At 41.2% G+C, this 20,701-nt stretch overlaps 2 protein-coding genes and 1 long non-coding RNA gene across 8 annotated transcripts; 1 reads left to right on the forward strand and 2 right to left on the reverse strand.

The window, feature by feature from the left end:
- The first annotated feature begins 1,167 nt into the window (after positions 1 to 1,167).
- ubxn11 (UBX domain protein 11) lies at positions 1,168 to 5,658 on the forward strand. 3 transcript variants are annotated; one of them, XM_005744450.2, is made up of 14 exons: positions 1,168 to 1,491; positions 1,594 to 1,634; positions 2,004 to 2,099; positions 2,212 to 2,312; positions 2,407 to 2,458; positions 2,539 to 2,624; positions 2,706 to 2,772; positions 2,866 to 3,083; positions 3,170 to 3,247; positions 3,321 to 3,444; positions 3,535 to 3,638; positions 4,708 to 4,781; positions 5,171 to 5,314; positions 5,402 to 5,658. In XM_005744450.2, exons 1-14 carry the CDS (start codon positions 1,421 to 1,423, stop codon positions 5,571 to 5,573), a joined length of 1,428 nt encoding a protein of 475 aa, XP_005744507.1. In that variant the 5' UTR covers positions 1,168 to 1,420; the 3' UTR covers positions 5,574 to 5,658. The 3 variants fall into 3 exon arrangements, with proteins under 3 accessions (XP_005744507.1, XP_005744508.1, XP_005744509.1); XM_005744451.2 differs by having other exon boundaries at positions 1,169 to 1,491; positions 2,545 to 2,624; XM_005744452.1 differs by lacking the exon at positions 1,594 to 1,634 and having other exon boundaries at positions 1,431 to 1,491.
- On the reverse strand, positions 3,602 to 5,314 carry LOC102206611 (uncharacterized). Its single transcript, XR_312028.1, has 3 exons — positions 5,253 to 5,314; positions 4,053 to 4,188; positions 3,602 to 3,664 (listed from the first exon to the last, which is right to left on the reverse strand). It is a non-coding gene; the product is annotated as an uncharacterized LOC102206611 (long non-coding RNA).
- An 836-nt stretch (positions 5,659 to 6,494) lies between the features above and the next one.
- Positions 6,495 to 18,652, reverse strand: cep85 (centrosomal protein 85). 4 transcript variants are annotated; one of them, XM_005744456.1, is made up of 14 exons: positions 18,521 to 18,652; positions 17,566 to 17,624; positions 17,330 to 17,461; positions 13,076 to 13,863; positions 11,152 to 11,282; positions 10,932 to 11,049; positions 10,630 to 10,815; positions 9,994 to 10,146; positions 9,744 to 9,898; positions 9,516 to 9,633; positions 9,018 to 9,068; positions 8,815 to 8,922; positions 8,437 to 8,575; positions 6,495 to 8,322 (listed from the first exon to the last, which is right to left on the reverse strand). In XM_005744456.1, the coding sequence occupies exons 2-14, from the start codon at positions 17,603 to 17,605 to the stop codon at positions 8,159 to 8,161; spliced, it is 2,283 nt and encodes a 760-aa protein (XP_005744513.1). In that variant the 5' UTR covers positions 17,606 to 17,624; positions 18,521 to 18,652; the 3' UTR covers positions 6,495 to 8,158. The 4 variants fall into 4 exon arrangements, with proteins under 4 accessions (XP_005744513.1, XP_005744510.1, XP_005744511.1 ...); XM_005744453.1 differs by having other exon boundaries at positions 8,437 to 8,680; XM_005744454.2 differs by having other exon boundaries at positions 8,437 to 8,680; positions 18,465 to 18,525.
- Positions 18,653 to 20,701: the final 2,049 nt, after the last annotated feature.

Consider the following 20,701-nt stretch of genomic DNA (forward strand, 5'->3'; position numbering starts at 1 on the left):
TGTTGAGTAATTTAACATAAAATTGTTTGATAGTGTTAATTTGGAAAGCCAAAACTCTAGCGGGTCCACCAGACCCATGAACACTGGCTGAGTAACAAAAATACGAACACCACACAAGGGTTAAACTGAAAACTGTGGTTATTAATTCTGAATTATTCTTAGACACTGAATTATTCTTAGGTTATACAAGTAATTAGATTTCTTCTGAAGGTACTATTTTATTGTGTATCCAGTTGAATATGTTCTTTAAATATGACTAATAATGTGTATTAAACGCACAGATGATCACTAAACCACTAATTATTTCCACAGTAATTTGTTTGCACAACAAAACCTTTTATTTTGGAGATCTGTGACGTAAATGTGCCTGTCTCTAAAGGGCTTTGGACCAACTTCTGTACTATCGGTTATAAATAAAATAAATGTGACATTCAACAGAAAAGGTGTTTTTATTTTTTATTTTCCCCCAAAAAATTTAATACAATTCAGTGGGCTCAATACTGAACTTAGAGGATAGGGCAAAAAAGTATCAATCTAATGCGCTAGTGTTGATCTGATACCAATACAAGCTTTGGTATCGCTATTTTGATCAATCTGCCCACCTCTACCATAAATGGTACATGGACTGGTTCTTATATAGCACTTTTCTACTCTTCTGAGCACTCAAAGCGCTTTACACAACTTGTGCATTCACCCATTCGCACAAGCACATTGTTCTAAGTGCTTTCTAAGTAACTTTCACACACATTCACACTCCGATGGATGCATCGGAGAGCAATTTGGGGTTAATATCTTGCCCAAGGATATTTGGCATGCAGACTAGGGGAAGCCAGGAATCGAACCACCAACCTTCCGATCAGTAGATGACTTTACCGCCTGAGCGGTATGTCTGTATGTCAAAATTGGGAAGAAAAAATGTTATGGCAAAGATTAGTTGCTGCCGTCATAAATTCTGAGTATCCATGGTTAACGGCATCTAAATAGTAAAGGCAAATTTAGGAAACACCACTCATCAATGTTTGTTTATCTTTCATGAAAAAAAGGCTTTTTTGTTTTGTTTTTCTGTCTCATTAGTTTCCCAACATGACATCACCAGTGCTTACATTTCATATTACATCTTATTATGATGAATAAAACATTAAATATTTATGACTTCTCACATTAAAAAAAACTACAATCACTTAGTTTGGAAATGAATTAATAATTTTAAAGTGAGGACAGAAAGAGCGACCTCCTCTGGATGAAACAGGCACTTCTGCAGACTTCGCTTAATACGTTACATTGTTGCTATTGGAAACGGACTCCACACAAACTGAGAAAACACCGGAAATCCCTCTGAACCTCTGTTATAGTTCATTCTCTGAACAGAAAGAAGTCCAAAGAAGAAATAAGTGTGGGATATTCAGGCTTTGGATTTAAAATGAGCTCTCCTTTGTCGATGCTAAAGAAAACCAAACGCACTCCTCTGCAGGGCGCTCACAAAGACCAAGGGTAGGTGATTAACTCCACACAGGTAGAAACTGGACTGTAGTTTTATTGTGCAGAATAAACGTATCAATCGTGTCGCCACACTTAATTTTCTTCGACCTGCAGGAGCAAATCAAAAGTTCCTTTCAGGAGGAATCTGCTGAAAGGTAACGATGCACTCACAGATCACCAGCAGCGCTGCAAATTCAGTAAAGTACAAGGACAGAATAAATAAATACATCCCAGCTAGAACTAGAACTACTTCCCTTCTAAACCCTTCAAATTAAAGCTGAAAGTCTGCACTTTAGTCACACTGTGATTGTTTGATTTAAAGTGTGTGGAGATCTAACAGTATTCATGTGTCCACAACATAAATAACTTAAACTGTGATGAGCAAAATGCAGCAAATCCTCACATTTGACGAATAATAACAATTATATCTTACTGGAGAAACTGATCATAAGTTTATCAGGTAACTTTTCCAGTTGAAAAAATAGCAAAACATCTTTTATAACCATGATACTTTTTGTTTTTAGAATTTGAGGCTGAATTGGCCGATGAGTCTTCTGATTACGCTCACACTACAACCAACGAAGCCTCCACCTCAAATACGGGAGCTCCATTAAAGAAAGGTAGGCATTAACACAATGCTTCATATTCCAGTGTTAATATATCTTCTTTTATTTATCACATACAAAATGATTATACGTTTTATTTTTCTAATACTTAACTGCTGGTTTCCAGGGTGTCCTCCGACCAACTTTGACCTCATGTCTGCCATGATGCAGCGAGTGACCCTCCTGGAGAAAACAGTGAGGAGCCAGGCAAAGGAGATAGAGCGCAAAGTGAGCATGCAACCCCTTCAACGAATACCAAAACTGCCAGCCATCCTTTAAACATATTTAAACCTCACTTTATGGTTTCATCATTCCTCCCAAGGATAAAGAGATTTCAGATTTAGAGGAGAAGCTGAGGGTTCAGGAGAAGTCAGGTAATTACCTACAGCAGGCACAGACTTGAGTTCGATTTATGTTAAGTCGATCACACAATCCTAAATCCATGATTGTGTGGATTTAGGAAGCACGCATGACCCGAGGAGCAGAGATGATCTCGAAAGCCGGTGCCAACAACTGCAAAATCAAGTGCATGAGATGGAGGTGAGTAAGGTGTGTTCATAAAGTATGAGATCGTGATTTTATCAGTGTGGAGGTTTCACTGAGCTGCTGTCGTTGTTGCAGGACTTTCTGAATGATTATGGTTTGATCTGGGTGGGAGATACAGACTCTGGTGATCCTGCAGAGCGAGGTAGATCCACCAGTCCTGCAGACCTGCAATCCCTCCGTGTCTTTTGTATATTAAAGCTGTGCTGTTTTTGTTTTGTTTTGTTGTCTTCTGCAGAGACTTCTGGTGGCAGAGGCTTCCACATAAACTTTGATCTCGTGCTGCAGAGGATCAGAGAACTGAACGTCTTCCTAGGGGAAGGAGAGTCTTTTGTGCAAATGACAGCGACAGGAGCACAGCTGGCAAAAAAGGATCCCATTCCACTGAGGCTCTACAGGAATGGCATTGTAATGTTTGATGGTCCTTTCCGCTCATATCAGGAGCACAGCACGCAGGTTAGCTACACTAAAAAAAGGAAAATCAAAGTCTATATTAAACTGGAATCTTTCCTTGGTTAAAAGTAAACTCTTGGTCCCTGCAGCAGTGCATGCAAGATCTAATGGATGGCTATTTTCCATCTGAGCTTCAAGAAAGATTTCCGGATGGTGTACCTTTTGAGGTGAGTCTCAGTTTCTTCTTCTTATTTTGTTTTTGGGAACAATCGACTGTCTTCACAAAAATTCTCTTTGCAGCTTCATGACAGGCGATACGAGGAATTCAACTCTAGGCTCCCGTGGGAAACGTTTCCTGGTGAAGGACAGGCTGTTTGTGGGGACAAAGATGAATCAGCAAGCTCGCTGAGTTCTCACTTCCCCGGTCTGTTCTGCAAACGTCACCCTGATCAAAGCCGCGGTGCAGATCCTCAGAGACTTTGCTGTCATTCTCATGTTTTCTTCTGATTCAAAGGCAAGAAGCTGACCACAGATCAGTTCCTGAACAAGTTGCCGAAGTTGGTGGTGAAGGCCGGCCGAGTGATTGATATCAGGAACTCGCTGAGGGCAAAGCTGCAGGTGAGTCGTAGAGAAGCAGCAATTATCTGTTTGTACAAATATACAGATGAGGACAAAATTACCAGCCACCCTACAAAGTTTAAAAGCTTCGTCAACATTTTTCCGAGTGCTTTTTTAAACAGACCAAGGAATTTTTAACATAACATTTGTAAACATTGTAGTTTTCTTTATAAAGCATCAACTATTATTACCATTTCAGAAAAAAGCAAAAATTACCAGGATCAGTATTATTAGTTCCCTGAAAAACCATAGCAGGCACTACTGCTGTGCAATGATGAGCTTTAACGTTGTAATGCTCGAAGCTAAGAAGTTGAAACTGAGAGTTAGCTTCCAATTTTCTCACATTATAAAAACTTCAAGCTGCCACCTGAGAAAGCATGCTACCAAAAACAAAAGAAATCCGTTCAGACTTACTCGAGTCGTGAATTATAGTCTCAAAGAAGATAATCACTAGAATCCAGCACAGGAATGGACTGCAAAGCTGCAGAACAAGAAAAACTCCACTTCTGCAGAACAGATAACTTCATGCCAAACTTCACTGAAGGACAACCTGGAGAAAGATTTTAGATACTAGTAGCACATGCTTTGATCAGATGAGACAAAACTAGAGCTCTTTGGCCAAAGAGATGCTTTTTATGTTTGGAGAAAGAAGTGAGAGACATATAAAGCAAAGAACAACGTCCCCACATTGAAACACAGTGGTGGCAGTATTATGTTGTGTCTGGAACTGGGAATCTCTTCAAGGTGGAAGAAATCAAAATAAAAGGATATGTGAAGATTTGGGAGCAAAATCTCAAGCAGTCACCAGTAAACCTGTGTCTGGGTTGTTGCTTTGTCTTTAAGCACGACAGTGCCCCAAAACATAGTCACCCCCGGTGAAGACCAGGCTCCAGAAGGCCAAAATCAACATTAATTGTCATTAGTGTCATTAAAGGCCTGCACAAATCTCTGATTTCAGTTCCACTGTTTCTCTGTTTAGCAACACTTGGGAAAATCTTTATAGAGGGCCTAATGGTTAAGTCCTCATGTATATATAAGACAGCACTGAAAATCAGTGTGCTTCTACCAGGGTACATCTGATGTGGACAGCAGCAGTTCAGTGATACTGATAGATACACCGTCACTGCAAGCGAGTACTGAGAGGTAAACCAAATGTTCTCTTTTATTTTTTATGTGTATAGCATAAATATTTGTCTAATCTGCCAGTTAACAGACTTACCAGAGGGTGTCAGTCATCACAAACTCATGCTGTGCAAATAAGCATGGCTTAAAAACATTTGCCATACCAAATGAATACCACATGAAAAAAATGACAAGTACAAAGTGGGTTAAAGGAATTTAAGAACACCACACTTGATGTAAGACCTGCTTAAATCCCGATTTGGCCACTGATCGTCCAGATTGTAGAGATTACTGTATGTGCTGATCTGAAAATGAGGGCAGCCATCAGCTGGTGACCGTGTTTGTGATGCAACGCTCCAGTTTTCACCCACATTTTTCTAACAACCATAATGCATCATGGCTGCCACCAGACTGCAGGCTTTCAGCGCCTACCAGCCTGCCTGTAATGTCATCACTCTCAAGGTGAAGTCAGAAGACGGGAGTCACACTTACATAGTGAAAATGTCCCCGTCGGAAACAGTCGGTGACCTGCGGAGGTTCCTGGACAAACACAGGTGAGGACACATCTCAATGCACTGACCGCACCGCTGCTTTTACAATCACGTGACCCAGCCTGCTCTTTGTTTGTCGCTGCACTACAGAAGGGGCGGTGTGCCCAGTTATGACATCATCAGCGCATACCCACAGTGCAACTATGATGATGATGGTCAGACGCTCCAGTCGCGTGGAATCGTGACAAACGCCACTCTACTGCTGCGACAGAGGAAACCCGATCCTTCACTGGCCGACGTCCACAAAGCTGTTAAAGATTAAAGAATTACTTTTATCTTGTTACATCAGTGCTGTTCACAGCAGAGCGGAGCATGAGCAGAAGTAAAGGTGTTATTAATGTTATTAATGACGACTGTGTTCTGTGACAGTGAGGCCAAAAGCATTCACAAACCCATGACACTGAAATAAAATCCCAATGAGCCATTATTCCTTTTGTTTCTTATACCTTTGCTCTTATCTTAACAGGGACACAGATCATTAACACCAATATCTAATCAGATAATCACATGGCAGCAATTCAGTGCACGTAGACATGCTCAAGCTGACCTGCTAAAGTTCAAACAGATCATCAGAACGGTTAGTGCCAGATGGGCTGGTCTGCTGGGATTTTCCACACAACCATCTCTAAAGTTCAGAGACAACGTTCAGTGAGCAGCAGTTCTCTGGGTGAAATAGGAAAAATAGAATGACTGCTTAGAGCTTATGGGAAAGGAGCAGTAACTTGATACAACCACAATATGCAGAAGAGCATCTCTTAACACACAACACACAGAACCTTTAAGCAGGTGGGCTACAGCAGGTGAGGACCACACCGGCTGCTGCCAGCTGAGACCAGGACGCTGAAGTTACGATTAAGACTGGAAGAATGTCGCATGGTCTGATGAGTCTCTGTTTCTGCTGCAATACTTGGATGATACGTTCATAATTCTGAGTAAACATAAAAGTAAGGTTCAGGCTGCTGGTGGTAGGACATAATCTCCTAATTTGTGTCTTTTAAAGGACAATCTCTTCCCTGGACTCATTATGAATGTGCAGCTGACACATCTGCAGGAACAGTCTGGTCTTTTCATCCTTTCTCTGCAAAGTTAAACAAATAAAAGCAATCTGAGACCAATTAAAACAAAACCAAGTGTCGAAAATCTTTATTTCTAAAATATGCAAATACAAACAAGGACAAAAGTATGAAAATATAAACATATTTTTTCCCTTTTGCAAAACATTTGAGATGTTAAGGCATGCGGAGCCCGACTTTTCAAAGAGAAATCTTGTGCTACTCAAGTTTAAAGGTCCCATGAAATGAAAAATGGCTTGTGTGTCCCTGGGTGGTGTTCAGAATAATAAAAGTCATTGTTGCATATTTTTATGTTAAAATCCCTTTCTCTTCCCATAAAGTGTCATGCTTTTTCGTTTTTGTTTTCCCCTTTTAAATGGCTTATCTCACCGTCAGGACAAATACAAAAACTCCATTCACTTCGATGTGACCCGTGATTATGGGGTGATCCAGCCAACCCCTCCACAGTCACCTCCACAGTCAAAACGCCTGAAGGAACATCCCATCTCATCACACCTCAAACCACAAAGAAATAATACAATCTAACAGACACTTCATGGGACCTTTGCACACTGTGGATGCTTGCTGAGACACGTTAGCACATTATTACAGCAACAACACGTTAGGAAGACCCAGAAAACTTTCACACCGAGTTTTCAATGCAAACAAAAAAACCCTAAAATAACAATAAATAATACTGAAGATTAATACTGTTTCTCATTCATACATTTACTCAAACAGTTCACCGCTCTGCTTGAATGCGAGTCTGCTGTCATCGACATGAAATCTACGCTATATCTACGCTCAGACTTTCACCGTGTTTTAATCATCTACCAGGGCCAACTCGAGCTTTGCAACACGGTTTTTTTTTCCTACTACATTCAGTGTCAGAGGGAATGTATTGACTGTCCTACTGGTTGACACACTGAGTGAACGGTTATACTGGAAAGAGTCAGCTGCAATCAGCCCTTTGTGGTTGGTCTGGGATGAAATTAGCATTGCAGTTGCAAACGCGACAGAAAGGCACATGTTGGTAATTCATTCAGGAGGAAGCCTGCAGCAGCGAGGAGTGCTCGCACACCTGCACGACTGCTTCGACCGGTGTTTCTTTGGTATACGGTAGGCCTGTTGGTGTGAGAAGCTGATTTGGTATTAAACCTCTTTTAGTTATTATGCCTCATACCTCACAGCAGAGTCCAGTATTACAGTGTTCACCATTTCAAATGGCGCATTAGTAACATTTCCTTGCAAAGTCATTAAAAAAAGGAAGAAAAAAAAAAGCAAAAGTAAAAAGCAAAGGTTAAATTTTTTCAGTTGATTGTCAACTACTTCTCAGATAATTCCCCTTTGGAGGGAAATTAAATTTTAAATAAGTTAATATTTGCAGGACAAAAAGTATAAGACTGTTTTGGTAACTGACAGCATCATGTCGTCATCATTATAAAAACAAAAAAAACCCACACGTGCGCACACAAACACACAGACACACAATGCTTAAGGATCAAGTATTAGAGGTAAGTTATATTCTGTTAGCCCTTGGACTGAAATAGATGAACTCAATGGGATGGGGGCGGGGAGGTGGGGGCTCTGAGCTACAGGCAGGCTTGAGACTCGACATGCAGTCAGTCGAGAAGTAGAAGCTAAACCATATGGGCTTTCCTTTGTCCTCGTTTCAAGGAAATTATAGTCCAGTCCTCTGACATTCAGGAACAAAGCGTGGAAGAAAAGCCTGTTAAGAGTCCTCCGAGATGAAGAGGTTCCCGCAAGTTTCCTCCATCGTGGCTGGTTGTCGAGGTTACTGAGTTATGCAGTTTTCTCCCATGTCCTGAGCGTAACGGTCCAGTATTACGTTACGCAGCTCCTCGACATCGCGCCGTAGCTGCTGGACTTCGACCAGCTTCTTCTGCAGCACCTCAGGATTCATCCAGTCCTCGCCGTGCTCCGCCACGGATGGGGGTGCTGGAAAAACAATGCATAATTGGTTCTCATTCGATTACATTTAATTTAAACATCAAATTCAACACTACAGTGAAAAAGATGAAGGTCAGAAATAAAAACTCGAGTAGTGCTTACAAGTGAGGCCAAGGAGCAGGGACAGGTTGGGGTCTTGTCCCTGGGCTCGCTGGGTTAGGATGCTGCACAGTGAGCGCAGGTCACTGAGGCAGGAAGCAATCTCAGTATGCAGTCTTTTTGTGAGATTAGCCCCAGCTGGCTGCAGGACAGAGGAAGCCTGGTTAGTGCACTTTTGCTCTGGATCACTCATCTGCTCCTGCAGCGTCAAATTCTGCTCCATTAGTTCCTGGTTCTGGGTCGACAGCTACAACACAATGATCGGCATCGGTGTTAGGAGCTGTCGAGCTTTATTGAGGACACTCAGAGGTCTGATTTCTAAATTAAACAGAAACTGAGAAAGTTGGTGCTTTTTTGGAGATGGTGGTTAATATAGCTCACCTCCTTCATGGCTGTGTGGAGCTCTAACATGTTCTGCTCTTTGGCCAGCACCTCCTCTCTGAGAGCCTGAGAGCTGCTTTCTTCCTGAGATATCTGCTCCTCCAAAGCCTGCAAAAGAAAAAAAAAAACAGATTTAAAAATGTTGCGCGCTACAGAAACAGCAAACACACACTCATTCAGATTCCCTATGAAGAGATAAACACCTGGATCTGTGATCCAAGCTGTTCCATCATCCTGTGTTGCTTCTCAATAACCTGCAAAGAGAAGAAATGAGCATTAAAACAACACCAACTTAAGCACCAATGAGGCGTTACCGACCAGCATGTGCTGGATATTTTCCATGTTATTGATCTAACTTGCACACATGAGCACAGCAAATTCAGTACACACTGCAGAGAACATGCTGTAAACCACATAATACAGTCATTTCCCAGAGAAATACTCACTTCTCTGTAAATCTAACTCATCTGAACATGAACTTGCTCTAAGCTCAGGAGTCATCTGAGGTCAATGCACAAAGTGGGTTCTTTCTGCATCTTTACTTTGGGATAGAAATTACTTTTTAATAAACCTACATACAAATAGTCCTTAGTTATTCTAGTTTATCCAGTGATATTTACACTCTGAATCCTGTCTTTGTGTTCTGCCCTGATCTGAAAAGGTGAGCCTTCTTTGCACATGTAAGACCACACCAAGCAGACCTTTTTGAGTCTCTGCTGCTCCTCTTTCAAACTGTTGTTCTCTCCTCTAAGCTTCTCAAAATCCAGAGAAGGGAGTCTGGCTCCATCCTCCAGGCCCTGCTGTACCCGCTGCTGCATACTGATGAAGACAAAAATAACGCAGAACACTCATTATGCACAGTTATTAGGTTTTCTTTTTACACTGAGAGCGAGGAGAAATAACATGCCTACAGAGAGGAGTACACATACTCAGTAATGGTGGTCAGCAGGTCCCTCTCCCTGCGTTTCTGCTCCTCCAGGTATGAGTCTTTCTCCTTCAGCTGCGAGTTTGTCGTCGCCAAACAGTCGTCCAGTTCTTTTACTTTCCCTTCTAGCTCTGCTACCTGATGTTCAGCTTCCAACAGCTTATTTAAAAAAAGCAAACAAACATGAGCAGGTTTAATGATTAACACATGTGCACCTGAGCAAACGAAAAGGAGTTAAAGTTTAGTGTCCTAACCTGTTTGTTCTGGTTCTGGTAGTCCTCCAAGGTGGGCAGGTCAGCGAGGTAGCGCTCAAGAGTCTCAATACGCTGCTGGTTCTCCCTCTTCAGTTCCGACTCCTTCTGACACTTTTTCTTCAGGTTGCTGATGTGCTTGTCTCGACTGCGGATCTGCAAACATAAACACACGTTAATTTGATAACATTACCCAAATGTGCTGCTCAATACTGATTACAGCCCTTCTCAATCATCTGATGATGAATAAAGGAAAATGACAAACCCAGCGTTACTTTTTAGTTTCAAAGAAGTTTGTTTAATGACAAGAGGAAGCGTGCTTCAGGCTTCAAGTGATTAACCCTGACCGATTTTTACCTACATCATATTGTTTCTTGTGTGGGAGACAACTTCCCACTTGATGTCCTTGGGCTCAAGGACGTCAAGTGTTTTGCTCTGCTGTTAGCTAATATCAAATACTGGGACATGCTAGAGCAAAGTATTTGGCAGGGTTTTTATTTATATAAAAAACAACAACAACAACAAAAAAAAAAAACCAACCATTGCATTGGCCATCATTAGGGTTTAAAGGTTTTCAGTCTCGATATTGTGGTTCTCGTGTGCATGACTCTTATAAGGACGTGTTGGGTAAGCACAAACCCTTTCTTCCTGTTTCTTCATCTCCTCCGTGTGCCTCTCGCAGGCTTCCTTCAGATTCTCAGTCAGTCGCCGCATCTCAGCCTCAACTGCCGCGAGTCTGCGCTCTGCCTCTGCTTTCTCCAGAACAACAGAGTCTGTGCGCTCTGCAAACTGCGCCCTCAAGAACGCGTTCTCCCTCTGAGCCTCCTGCAAGTCAACATCAAAGACTCAGCTGAGTAAGATATGGGTGCAGTTAGTCAACATGACAGCAGTATAGTAGTCCTAAGTGTTGCTTTCTGGAGGCTGAGCATGTTTTTACTAACCTGTAGACGCAGCATATACATATCTCCATAAGAAGCTCCTCTGCCCAGGAGGGCTCCGTGAACCTGCAGCTCGCTTTCCCTCAGACGCTGCTCCAGCTGGGCCATGTGCTGCTTTTGTCTGCGATCACAACCAAGTCCAACCATCAACAACAACACAAACATTCACAAAGCTTTGTTTTGGTAATTTAATAAAAGCAGTGAACCCATTACAAACACTTACCTCTCAATGATAAGCTCCTTCTCCTTTAGCAGGCTCTCGCTGGCTTTGACCAGCGCGTCCCACTTGCCCGACTCAGAGTGAACCGGTGTTGAGTATAGAGGTGGGTACTGACCCATTCCTCCACCCATTAGCTGTAACAAGAGAGGGAGAAATGTATTACGTGTCAGTGTTAACTGACAGTGGCGGACAAGTGATGAGACATACCTGCATACTTTCCACTTTTTCACACAATTCAGGAGTTAGCAACAACAGATCTAGTGCTCTAAAGTACCGAGTACTGCAAACGCCTCATGAATAACCTCTAGACACATCCAATTACTCATATGCAACACGAAAGTAACAACTACTTTTTTGTCAAATCACATGGTCATGGGTCACTGTGCTATGAAATAATTAGCAGTGCCAGCAGAGTTTGTTTTCCAGTAAAACTTTAGATGACTAATGTTAAGGTTGTAATGGTACTACTAGTCTTATCAACACTACTTGGTGATTTGTGTTTTCACTGTTGATGTTGTATAAGAAACAAATTAACAGGATTCAGGACAAAGACAATGATAGTGATGCTCGTCATGCATGTGTGCACTCAGGACAAAACGGTTACTTTTAATCATTAACCCTTCAAGCTACCGGCAGACTGCTGGAGTTTCTGCCTTTATATGCAAAAGACTTGTACTTATGACTTTAGGAACCATAATTCATTGTGTAGCTTTGTACGTGCTACACTGTGCTGCAGCTGCCAATGGCCTTCACGCACATAGAGAAACAGGGAAGATGAACTTCTGATTCTAAACCCCAAATTATAAAGTTTGAAATACAAACTGGACAATATATTATTAATAAAACAATAGTAAAGGACACCAAGTTTCTTTATTTGTTCACTGCCAATAGTACAACTGGTAACATTGGAGCTGATCAGTATTCTTATGATCAATAAATAAGCTCTGGTACCTGTTTGATTTCTGCTTTAGTGCCAACATCTTTACATTAAATACTTATAATTTTAGAGCCACACACGCCACGTTTATGCTGACAACATAACAGGTTTAAATCTGCACACAGCTAGCCACCTGACGGTGACAGAACAAATAAACTGGCATAACAAATATATTCCCAAGAAACACGAGCCTGTCATCTACTTCTTTTGTTAATGTCAAATAGGCTATGTATGTTGAGGACAAAAACGCTTATTGGGAAAGGACACAAAAATTATATCTAAGCATTTAAAATACAATAAATAACGTTATGTATTAGAAATGAGTGAATGCAGCTCATCGATCTCGGCTTTGAATCAGCAAGAGGTTGTACAGCCTGTTCATATAGTATAATTACCTCTCAATACGATCAGGTTTAGCTTGTTTTTGTTCAGTGTTAGTTCCAGAAAAACTGCATTAGTGTACTTAAGTGTTCATTTGTAAGCAAAAATTTGATAAACTGCTAAAAGCACACTTCAAAGTGGCACTCGGTCAGCATCTGCTCCCAAACATAACAAAAGTCAGTGTTAACAAAAGATCGAATAATTAAATATATCTGCAGACAGCATATAATTGGTTGAAGTAGTTGAAATTTACATTTTGGTTATTGATCTGTTTAAAATCCTGTTTTAAAATAAACTTAAATGTGTATTAGACCACATTTTATATGTAATTAATAAAGAAATGGGAAAGTCTATACATTGTGTATAGAAGCTATTCTTTTGCCAAGTTTTAATCTTTACAAACAAACAGCTACTCCACAAATCTTCAGTTTTTTACATTTTCCCAGATACATCTGAACCCATTTAAAGCTGCCTTTTTTGTTTTGCCACCTAGCAAAATATATTGTGTGGAAAAAGTGTCACAAGATACACTTGAAATCCAAACTTGTTGGTCTCACTTTCTTTACCAACAATCTTGCAGCAGTAGATGTTTTATATTGAGATACATACCTGCATTTGTTCCATTTGCAAGCGTAAGCTTTCCAGTTGTTTATGCTGCTGTTGCTGCTGCCAGCTTGGAAGTTCACTGCATCTGTCCTGCCGCAGCGGCTCATAACCTTTGGAGCCTGCGTGCTCTCTCAACAGAGCCTGCGTCTGAAGGCTAAGAGGACTCGTATAAACTCCAGCAGATCCGGCCACACCAGGCTGTCCGCCCCTTTGATTAGAGGCTTCTGCAGTACCAGGAACGCCAGGCCTAGCTTCAGGCAGAACTTTATAGCTGTGCTCCAAACTTCCTCTGTAGGCCTCAGACACGTAGTCTGGAGTGTCTCTAATCCCGGTCTGTAACCGGAGTCTCATGTCAGGGCATAACCCACCCAGAATGGCTGACTGATTCAGTGTAGGTTCCACCGCAGGAGTATCAAACCTGTGGCCCTCGTCCAATCGCGTATGGTCTGTTGGGAAAAGCGAGTGGTCCAGCCCATTCACCAGACTACGGTATCGACTCAGGCAGTCGGGCTTTACCCCGACGGGATCTCCTCCCACGCCAACTTCAGCATCCAAGTTGGGCGAAGATGCTGATTTGGAGAGAGAGGAGGACTTTGACGTGGTGCCGCTTGGGGTTCTGGAGCCAGAGGAAGATCTGTGACCTGCAGCTGAAGACAGGCAGTCCTCCTGGACACATGACTGGGGCTTTGAGGCCGGGGCTCCGGCCGTGGATGGCATGACATGTGCAGTGGGTATGGGGATCTGACTGCGGATGGGCTGGAAAGAGGGGCTGCTGCTGGAACTGCAGAAATCTTTAAAAAAAATAAAAGAAGACAAACATTAGAAACAACATTAAGAGGATTTCTCTCACACTACAAATGTTCCCTGTTAAATCAGTGCAAAATATCTGGAGCGCTACCGCAGGCCATTTTCTCTATTTTCAGTCAGCAGTGTAAAGTAGATGCAGCAGGGTTTACTGGTGGCCTACTTTGATGATGAGGTGTCACCGCTGAAAGAATTAAATGGCTTTGACTGACTCAACTCAGGGAATAGGCTTATAATAGACTTAAAGCACTGCACAGAATTAGAGCTCCGTGTTACATGACAAACATTTCCTGTGTTCACTGTGTTAATAAACCTGCTGATACCTGCCTGAAACATGTACAATTATAACCCACTATAAAAATATGTTACTGCAGAAGGGCAGTCAAAAAGTTCAGCCCTATAATTAGCAAAATTTTGACAACACACATGGCGTACTACAGCTTCAGTAAACACAGAGTCCAGTTTACTAAGCAAGCACACACAGCAATGTTAATCTGGAAGCTTCAGAGATGATAAATGACTTTAGGAACACAGGAAAACCCAACACCAGCCATCTCCACAATCCTCAACACACGTTACACAACTGTTTTACCAGCACTACGAACCTCAGAGAAGTGTTGAAGTCTGAAAATTGGGCAGTCACTCGAACACAGCAAACGTGTTAGAGGCTGTGGCATGTTTTCTAACAACGAGCGGAAGTGAGCAGAGCGGCAGAACGCTTTAAATCAAAACACAGAACAGTCTTCTGCATTTCCTGAGAGCAACAGAACAACCTGTGAAGCCAAGACTGACAGCTGCCCGACGAGCAAGCCCAAAGCTGTATTGTCCTCCAACAGAAGACCTCGCCTTTACCGAGCCCTGAACGAACGCATACAAACAGGCACACGCAGGAAAGGTTAGGGGGTATTTATAACCCACCTCTCAAGTTACAGAGCAATCTGTGGGTGCCGCTTATTTAAGCACCTTGCCTCCTCCCACTGAACCACACATCACACGTGTACCTCCAAAGTCAAATACTGAATGGGATACTTCTACCTCTTACCGGTTTAAACCAGAACTGATTTAAATTAAGACACCCTGAATAATCACTGCACACAAAAATAAACAGCAAACATGGCAAAATAGGGTGGGGGGGAAAAAGAACAAACTTTTTTTTTTTTTTTTTTTAAACATAACACATCTGATATAAAAGACGCCTCAAGGCTCCACTGAATCACGACTGGCTAGAACATGTCTGAACTCCTCAGCAAGAACAACCTTTGTTAGATGTTTGCTCAACACACATTCCTACCCAAAGACATAAAAACCCAAAACTTGTTCATTTGTATACCAAATCGAGTGTATTTCCCACTTCACGGTGACTCTAAAAACTCATTATCGTAGCTTTTAGTGAAAGACACTGATAAGATATCATTGTTAACAATGTCATTATCTCTTCTGCCTGCTGGTCTGATTCTTTATCAATACCCTCATTGATTCATGATCAATCATCCAAGTACATAGTTTTTCAGCTTAGACACAGAGGTTTTACTATACCTGAATCTGAGCACAGTTTAGAAACAGAGTTTTGTTTTTTTAGAAGGCCTGTGTGTGACTATGATGTGCAAAAACCTTTTTCCATGAGTTTGATGTCCCTCTATAAAATATGCAAAAGTCAGGAAATCATGAAGGCCCAGATTAAAAGGCACTGATCAGCTTGGAGCCACAAGAATGCAATGGACTGGACAATTTGATACTGGTGCTAAACTGGAAGCAGTTTAATTCCAAACCCTAATTAACTGCTATATTTATAGGCACTGCCATCAGTCTAGGTGGTTGGAAAAAAGCCTAATAGCTGCATTACTGGATATATTAAAGCCAGTTTCCCACATGCACTATAGCCTGAAACGTTTCTAGATATCATCCAATGAAAAGTCTCTCAGCTCCAAGTTTGCCTATGTGAGAACAGAGTGGACAACTGTCTGTTGAAGGAGAGCACAAAACTGTAGACAATGTCTGGAGACTTCTGTTTTGTATTTTAATTTCACCTTTATTCAACGTATCAAACTGACATCTTGAGAATATGATATGAGCCAAGGCAGGAAACCAAAACTTCCAGAGAAAAATCCAGAAAAGCACTCAAACTACTCAGGATTGTACAGTGGGTCAGTGCTGCTAGTTTAGCTCTGTAATAGCTTACAACTATTGCTATAAACGAAATTTGCTCAGGGAACACAACTCAATACATGAACATGTGGAGGGTTGGACAAAATAATGCGAAACTAGCAATTAGTGTATCTAATAACAAGCCTGCCAACCATTCGCTTGAATACAGCTCTGACCGTTATAGGAATATTGTCTTACAAGCGCCGAGCTCAGCGATTAACATGTTCAGGAGGTGTAAGATAACCCTGGCCACCTCAATGGCATCTGCTTTCATTTATTTCAAAGACAGAACGCATGCATCTACTAACACTAATAACTGGTATTTACTGGAAGTTTGAAAGTTTTGGTTGTTTCTTATTGTATCTCTGCTTGTGTGTTATTTGTTTTATGCTCCACTGACTGTACTGTTGTCTTTCTTGGCCAGGACACTCTGAAGACATTTTTTCCTGGTTAAATAAAGAAATTTTTTTAAAAAGAACTCCACAGGTTCTCTTAAAGCTAACTGATAAAAAGCCAGGAGCAGAGATTGTTTAATTCACCATAGTGACAGGGAGAGCACCAAAATAACCATCAGTTTACTCAGTGTGCTGGGACACCATCACCTCACTAATATTTTTCCTTGTCCTTGACAATTGCCTGGCAATCCACCCATAAATACCAGCCCAAAGCCTACAGTGCTGCTACTCTGCAGCCTATTATTTTGTAATGTTTCCTTTGGAAACAGGGACCACCCATCCCAGCTGGCCATCCATTAAACACAGCCTTTCAGTCCATTATTTTTTCCACTAGTGCATGCACACACAAGCTATCAAACCATTGGGAGATTCCCATTTTAAACAGAACAATGTGAAAGCAGTGATATTCCCGCCACAGGCAAGGTACAGCCTTGGCATTCAAACATCTCCTCTCACTTAACCTCAACTCTGGAGCAGTACAAGCTGCACCTTGGGTCAGTTTTGGCTGGGGAGTATCTCTGTAAATGTCCCAGGCATCAGCGGTGAATCATGAACATTTTATCACCCTATAAATAGACCTAGAAACAACACCATGGACAACACAGTGTGTTCCAGCTTCATCTCCCCAAAATTGTTAAGTGCCAAGCATTACCTAATTTAAATATTTCATGACTGCGCTCAACTTTCTAGTGAGCAATTTTAAAGAACAGAGGTTTAAGGGTGCACAACCATTAGAAAAACAAACCCAACACTGTTTAATGGATGTGTTCAGGTCACTGCAGTGAGACAGTCTTCAAAACAATGTTACACAACAGGCACTACAGGCAGAGGAAGAACAAGCAAAAGTCACCACCTTCTGCACTGTCAGATGCTGATGTGCCAAGACCAGTGTCCCCGCTGTCTGATGTTCCGGGCCGGCGGCCAAAACGGCTTTGGAACTTCTCTGACACAGCTGGCGTCTGCCACTCCATGTCAGCAAACCGGGCTAATGCACATTTGTGAAAAGGGACAACGACAGCAGAGCAGAACATCAACACATGTGGAAACGATGCATGGCTTATGCATGGTGACAGCAGCGTGTCAACTTACCCGCTGGTTTGGATTCAATATATCTCTGCGAGGTGGTCATTCCATAAAAGACCAGTTACCTGTGGAGACAAGGAATTAGCATTATTGTATGGCACGGGACACTGAACAGGTGATCAAACTCATGGAATAGCTTTAAATTGGAACATGTGTAAATTTGTTTACTTTGCCTCACTTAAACAAACAGCTGAACAACTAATGATCTATTTTAAACAATAATTTGACAGAGGCTGGCAGACTTTTGTGCCCACCGTAGAAAGCCTGTCTGCACATAGTAATTATGAACTGGACGGTCACGGGCTAGGACACAGCAGCTGTTAGCTACTGACTGATCTGCTCGCCTATCAAATTCATCTGCCCATCAACAACCACCACACACACATTTCTGGGTAGCAACAAAAATAACAACACGAGCACATGTCTTCTCGTTACATAATGTCTTACACAAACATCTCTATCCCTACGGGAACCCTATAGGAACTTCCAAATCAATGGTGAGAAAAGAATGTAATGATGGTGGGCACCAAAAGGCTAAGACACCCCCCACTGTTGTTCAAACTAATCCTTTTCTGTAGCTAATTCTTAAAGGAAACTACTGATGCCAGGGAACGCTTTAAGCTAAACACGAGTACACGCTTAACTGAATGTACTAAAAGTATTTTTGTTAGTCAGCCGAATGAGCCAATTACTGCTATCCCAATCTACCTATTTTGTTAAAAAGAAAAACACACACACAAACAACTCGTTTAAGATTTGAGCAGCGATGCCCTACACCGTTAAGCATTTTAGCTAATCCACGACAAATCCGTTTCCGCCGAACAAGCTAGCTAACAGCTAACACCGCTACGGTTTTCTTAGACTCCTGAGTTCACATCCACGATACATATCTGACTTCAGCCTACCGTGCACATTATCGTAGATAAGCCGGTTCTTCACGCTGAAAGAACGGCTACTTTACCTTCGGTTTCAGATAAGGACTGAATACAGTGATAAATCTCGGTCTCGGGCTCTGAATCTGAACCCTTCGCTGCTGCTGCTGCTGTTGTTCCGCTAGCCAACTGATCTCCTCTGATGGCAGACAACCCCGCAAAGACACGGTGGAAGCTTGTTTAATATTACAGCGCCGCCCGCTAAATTCGGGGAGTGGGTGCTGCTTCACAAACCGCTGCGGAGTTTTCTGCATACACCTTGTTACACCTCCACTGATGGTACACACCGACTTCAAAACTATGGGTGCTGGTGTAATATCGTGAAATATTAACCTCTGAGCCAGATTAATTCACAGAATTTTTATCTTGTCATGTGGCCAAAAAACCACTACAGCAACACACAACGAACGCATCTAACCAAGTTGCACAGAGAAGGCAAGAATAACCTAGAAGAAGACTTTCGCAAGGGTTAAAATGTGTTGAAGCCATATTTAAAATACCTTAAATTGGACTACAAAATGTTGATTGGCACTGATGTGAACACTGTAAACTTAAACACAAGAGGTCAATGTCAATGAATTGTCAAGGAATTGTATTTGTAGAGCACATTTTAGTACACGTAAACTCAATGTTCTTCCTATAAAAGATAGACATCAAAATTACACGGATCTGTACGTAGGGCAATAAAAACAACAAAAGAAAACGTTACAAAAACATAAAATTCAAGCGAACACGCACACACAAACACATACAGTGTAAGTCTATGAAAGTAAAAAGGGTTTTGAGTCTGCTTTTGAATGTAAACACACTTATAATTGACCTCAGGTCAGCGGACAAATCGTTGCAAAGAAGCAGGACCACAGTTTCTGAAAGCACACTTTGCTGTGTGGTTAGAAGTAGTTAAAAGATCTGCGCCTGATGACATGAGAGGTCTCACTGGGTTAAATAGAAGGAAGTTAAAGATAATTCAGTGTGGAACTGAGAGCCAATTAAGTTATTTCAATAGATGTTCAAGTTTCCATGTGCGGTTAAGGACTCTGGTAGTGGCTCAATCCAATGATCCTTTGGATAATCTGGTTAACAGAGTGTTAATGATTCACCTGCTTGACATGAATGCACAGAGCAATCTGTCAGAGTCAGTTTGATATAAAAATGTTCTTATGTTTTATTTTTTTTATTTATTTAATTTTTCAGTAGTTGAAAGCAGTTCTGGTGACCTTATTGATATTATTGTTGTTATTATTTCTTTTTTATATACACTACTGTGCAAAGGTTTTAGGCAAATTGTGAAAATTGCTGTAAACAAAAAATGCTTTCAGAAATATAAATGATTATTTATTGGCCCCAAATGTATTCTGCAGCAAGACAATGACCCCAAACATACAACCAAAGTCATTAAGAACTATCTTCAGCGTGAAGAAGAGCAAGAAGTACTGGAAGTGATGGTATAGCCCCAACAGAGCCCTGATCTCAACATCATCAAATGTGTCTGGGATTACATTAAGAGACAGAAGGAAAATAAAGGATTAACACTTCCATTTTTGAAAGCATTCTTTGTTTCCAGCATTTTTCCTCACCTGGCTAAAACAATTGCACAGTACTATAGATACAAAAGTAAGAATAATATACTATACCACATACTGCTAGCACATGAAATTGTCAGCTGACAATCGTGCCAAAACTCTGATTTCTCAAGTGTCAAATTTCAAAAAGAAAATCCTAATTTGCTGCACATGTTACTCTATGATGGCAGATGTTGAGTATTACAAATGTCAGTTTCTCAACTTCCTGCAACAAAGCAACAAACAAACTCAGCATATGTCACACTTTCACTTCCATTTTTTGAGCCAAGTTTGGTAAGAACTGAAAAAAGAACCATAGAATTATAGAGTAGAGCAGAATCGAGTATTACTGACCCCTGAAAAAGCACAAGTAATCATTACAAACTTTAAAGACACTATTATTACAGCGGACAACTTTTATGTTCTTTTAGAGTTTCGAAAGTTTCTGAAGAACTCTAATATCTGAATATTAAACTTACTACTTTGCTGCATCTTTATTTAAGGGTTGTAAAAACACATGCAATGAGATTCAGGTTTAACAATCTTACTGTTAAAGAAAAACTAAAAGTTGAAACTATTATCTTTTTTTAAAAGTAGTTCAGAAAAGACAGACCTAAAAATAAAATAAAGCCAAATAATAATAATTAT

Source organism: Pundamilia nyererei, unplaced genomic scaffold, assembly GCF_000239375.1.
Source record: "Pundamilia nyererei isolate P.nyererei 1_Seehausen unplaced genomic scaffold, PunNye1.0 scaffold00144, whole genome shotgun sequence".
NCBI classification, from domain to species: Eukaryota; Metazoa; Chordata; class Actinopteri; order Cichliformes; family Cichlidae; genus Pundamilia; species Pundamilia nyererei.

Coding starts and splice junctions, on each gene's coding strand:
- cep85 (XM_005744453.1), bottom strand. CDS start 17,605: ATGACCACCTCGCAGAGATATATTGAATCCAAACCAGCGG. Junction 13,864..17,329: donor AGCATCTGACAGTGCAGAAG/GTGGTGACTTTT, acceptor TTTTTTTTAAAG/ATTTCTGCAGTTCCAGCAGC. Junction 8,923..9,017: donor AGCTTGGATCACAGATCCAG/GTGTTTATCTCT, acceptor TTTCTTTTGCAG/GCTTTGGAGGAGCAGATATC.
- ubxn11 (XM_005744450.2), top strand. CDS start 1,421: ATGAGCTCTCCTTTGTCGATGCTAAAGAAAACCAAACGCACTCCTCTG. Junction 1,492..1,593: donor GGCGCTCACAAAGACCAAGG/GTAGGTGATTAA, acceptor TTCGACCTGCAG/GAGCAAATCAAAAGTTCCTT. Junction 3,248..3,320: donor CGGATGGTGTACCTTTTGAG/GTGAGTCTCAGT, acceptor TTCTCTTTGCAG/CTTCATGACAGGCGATACGA.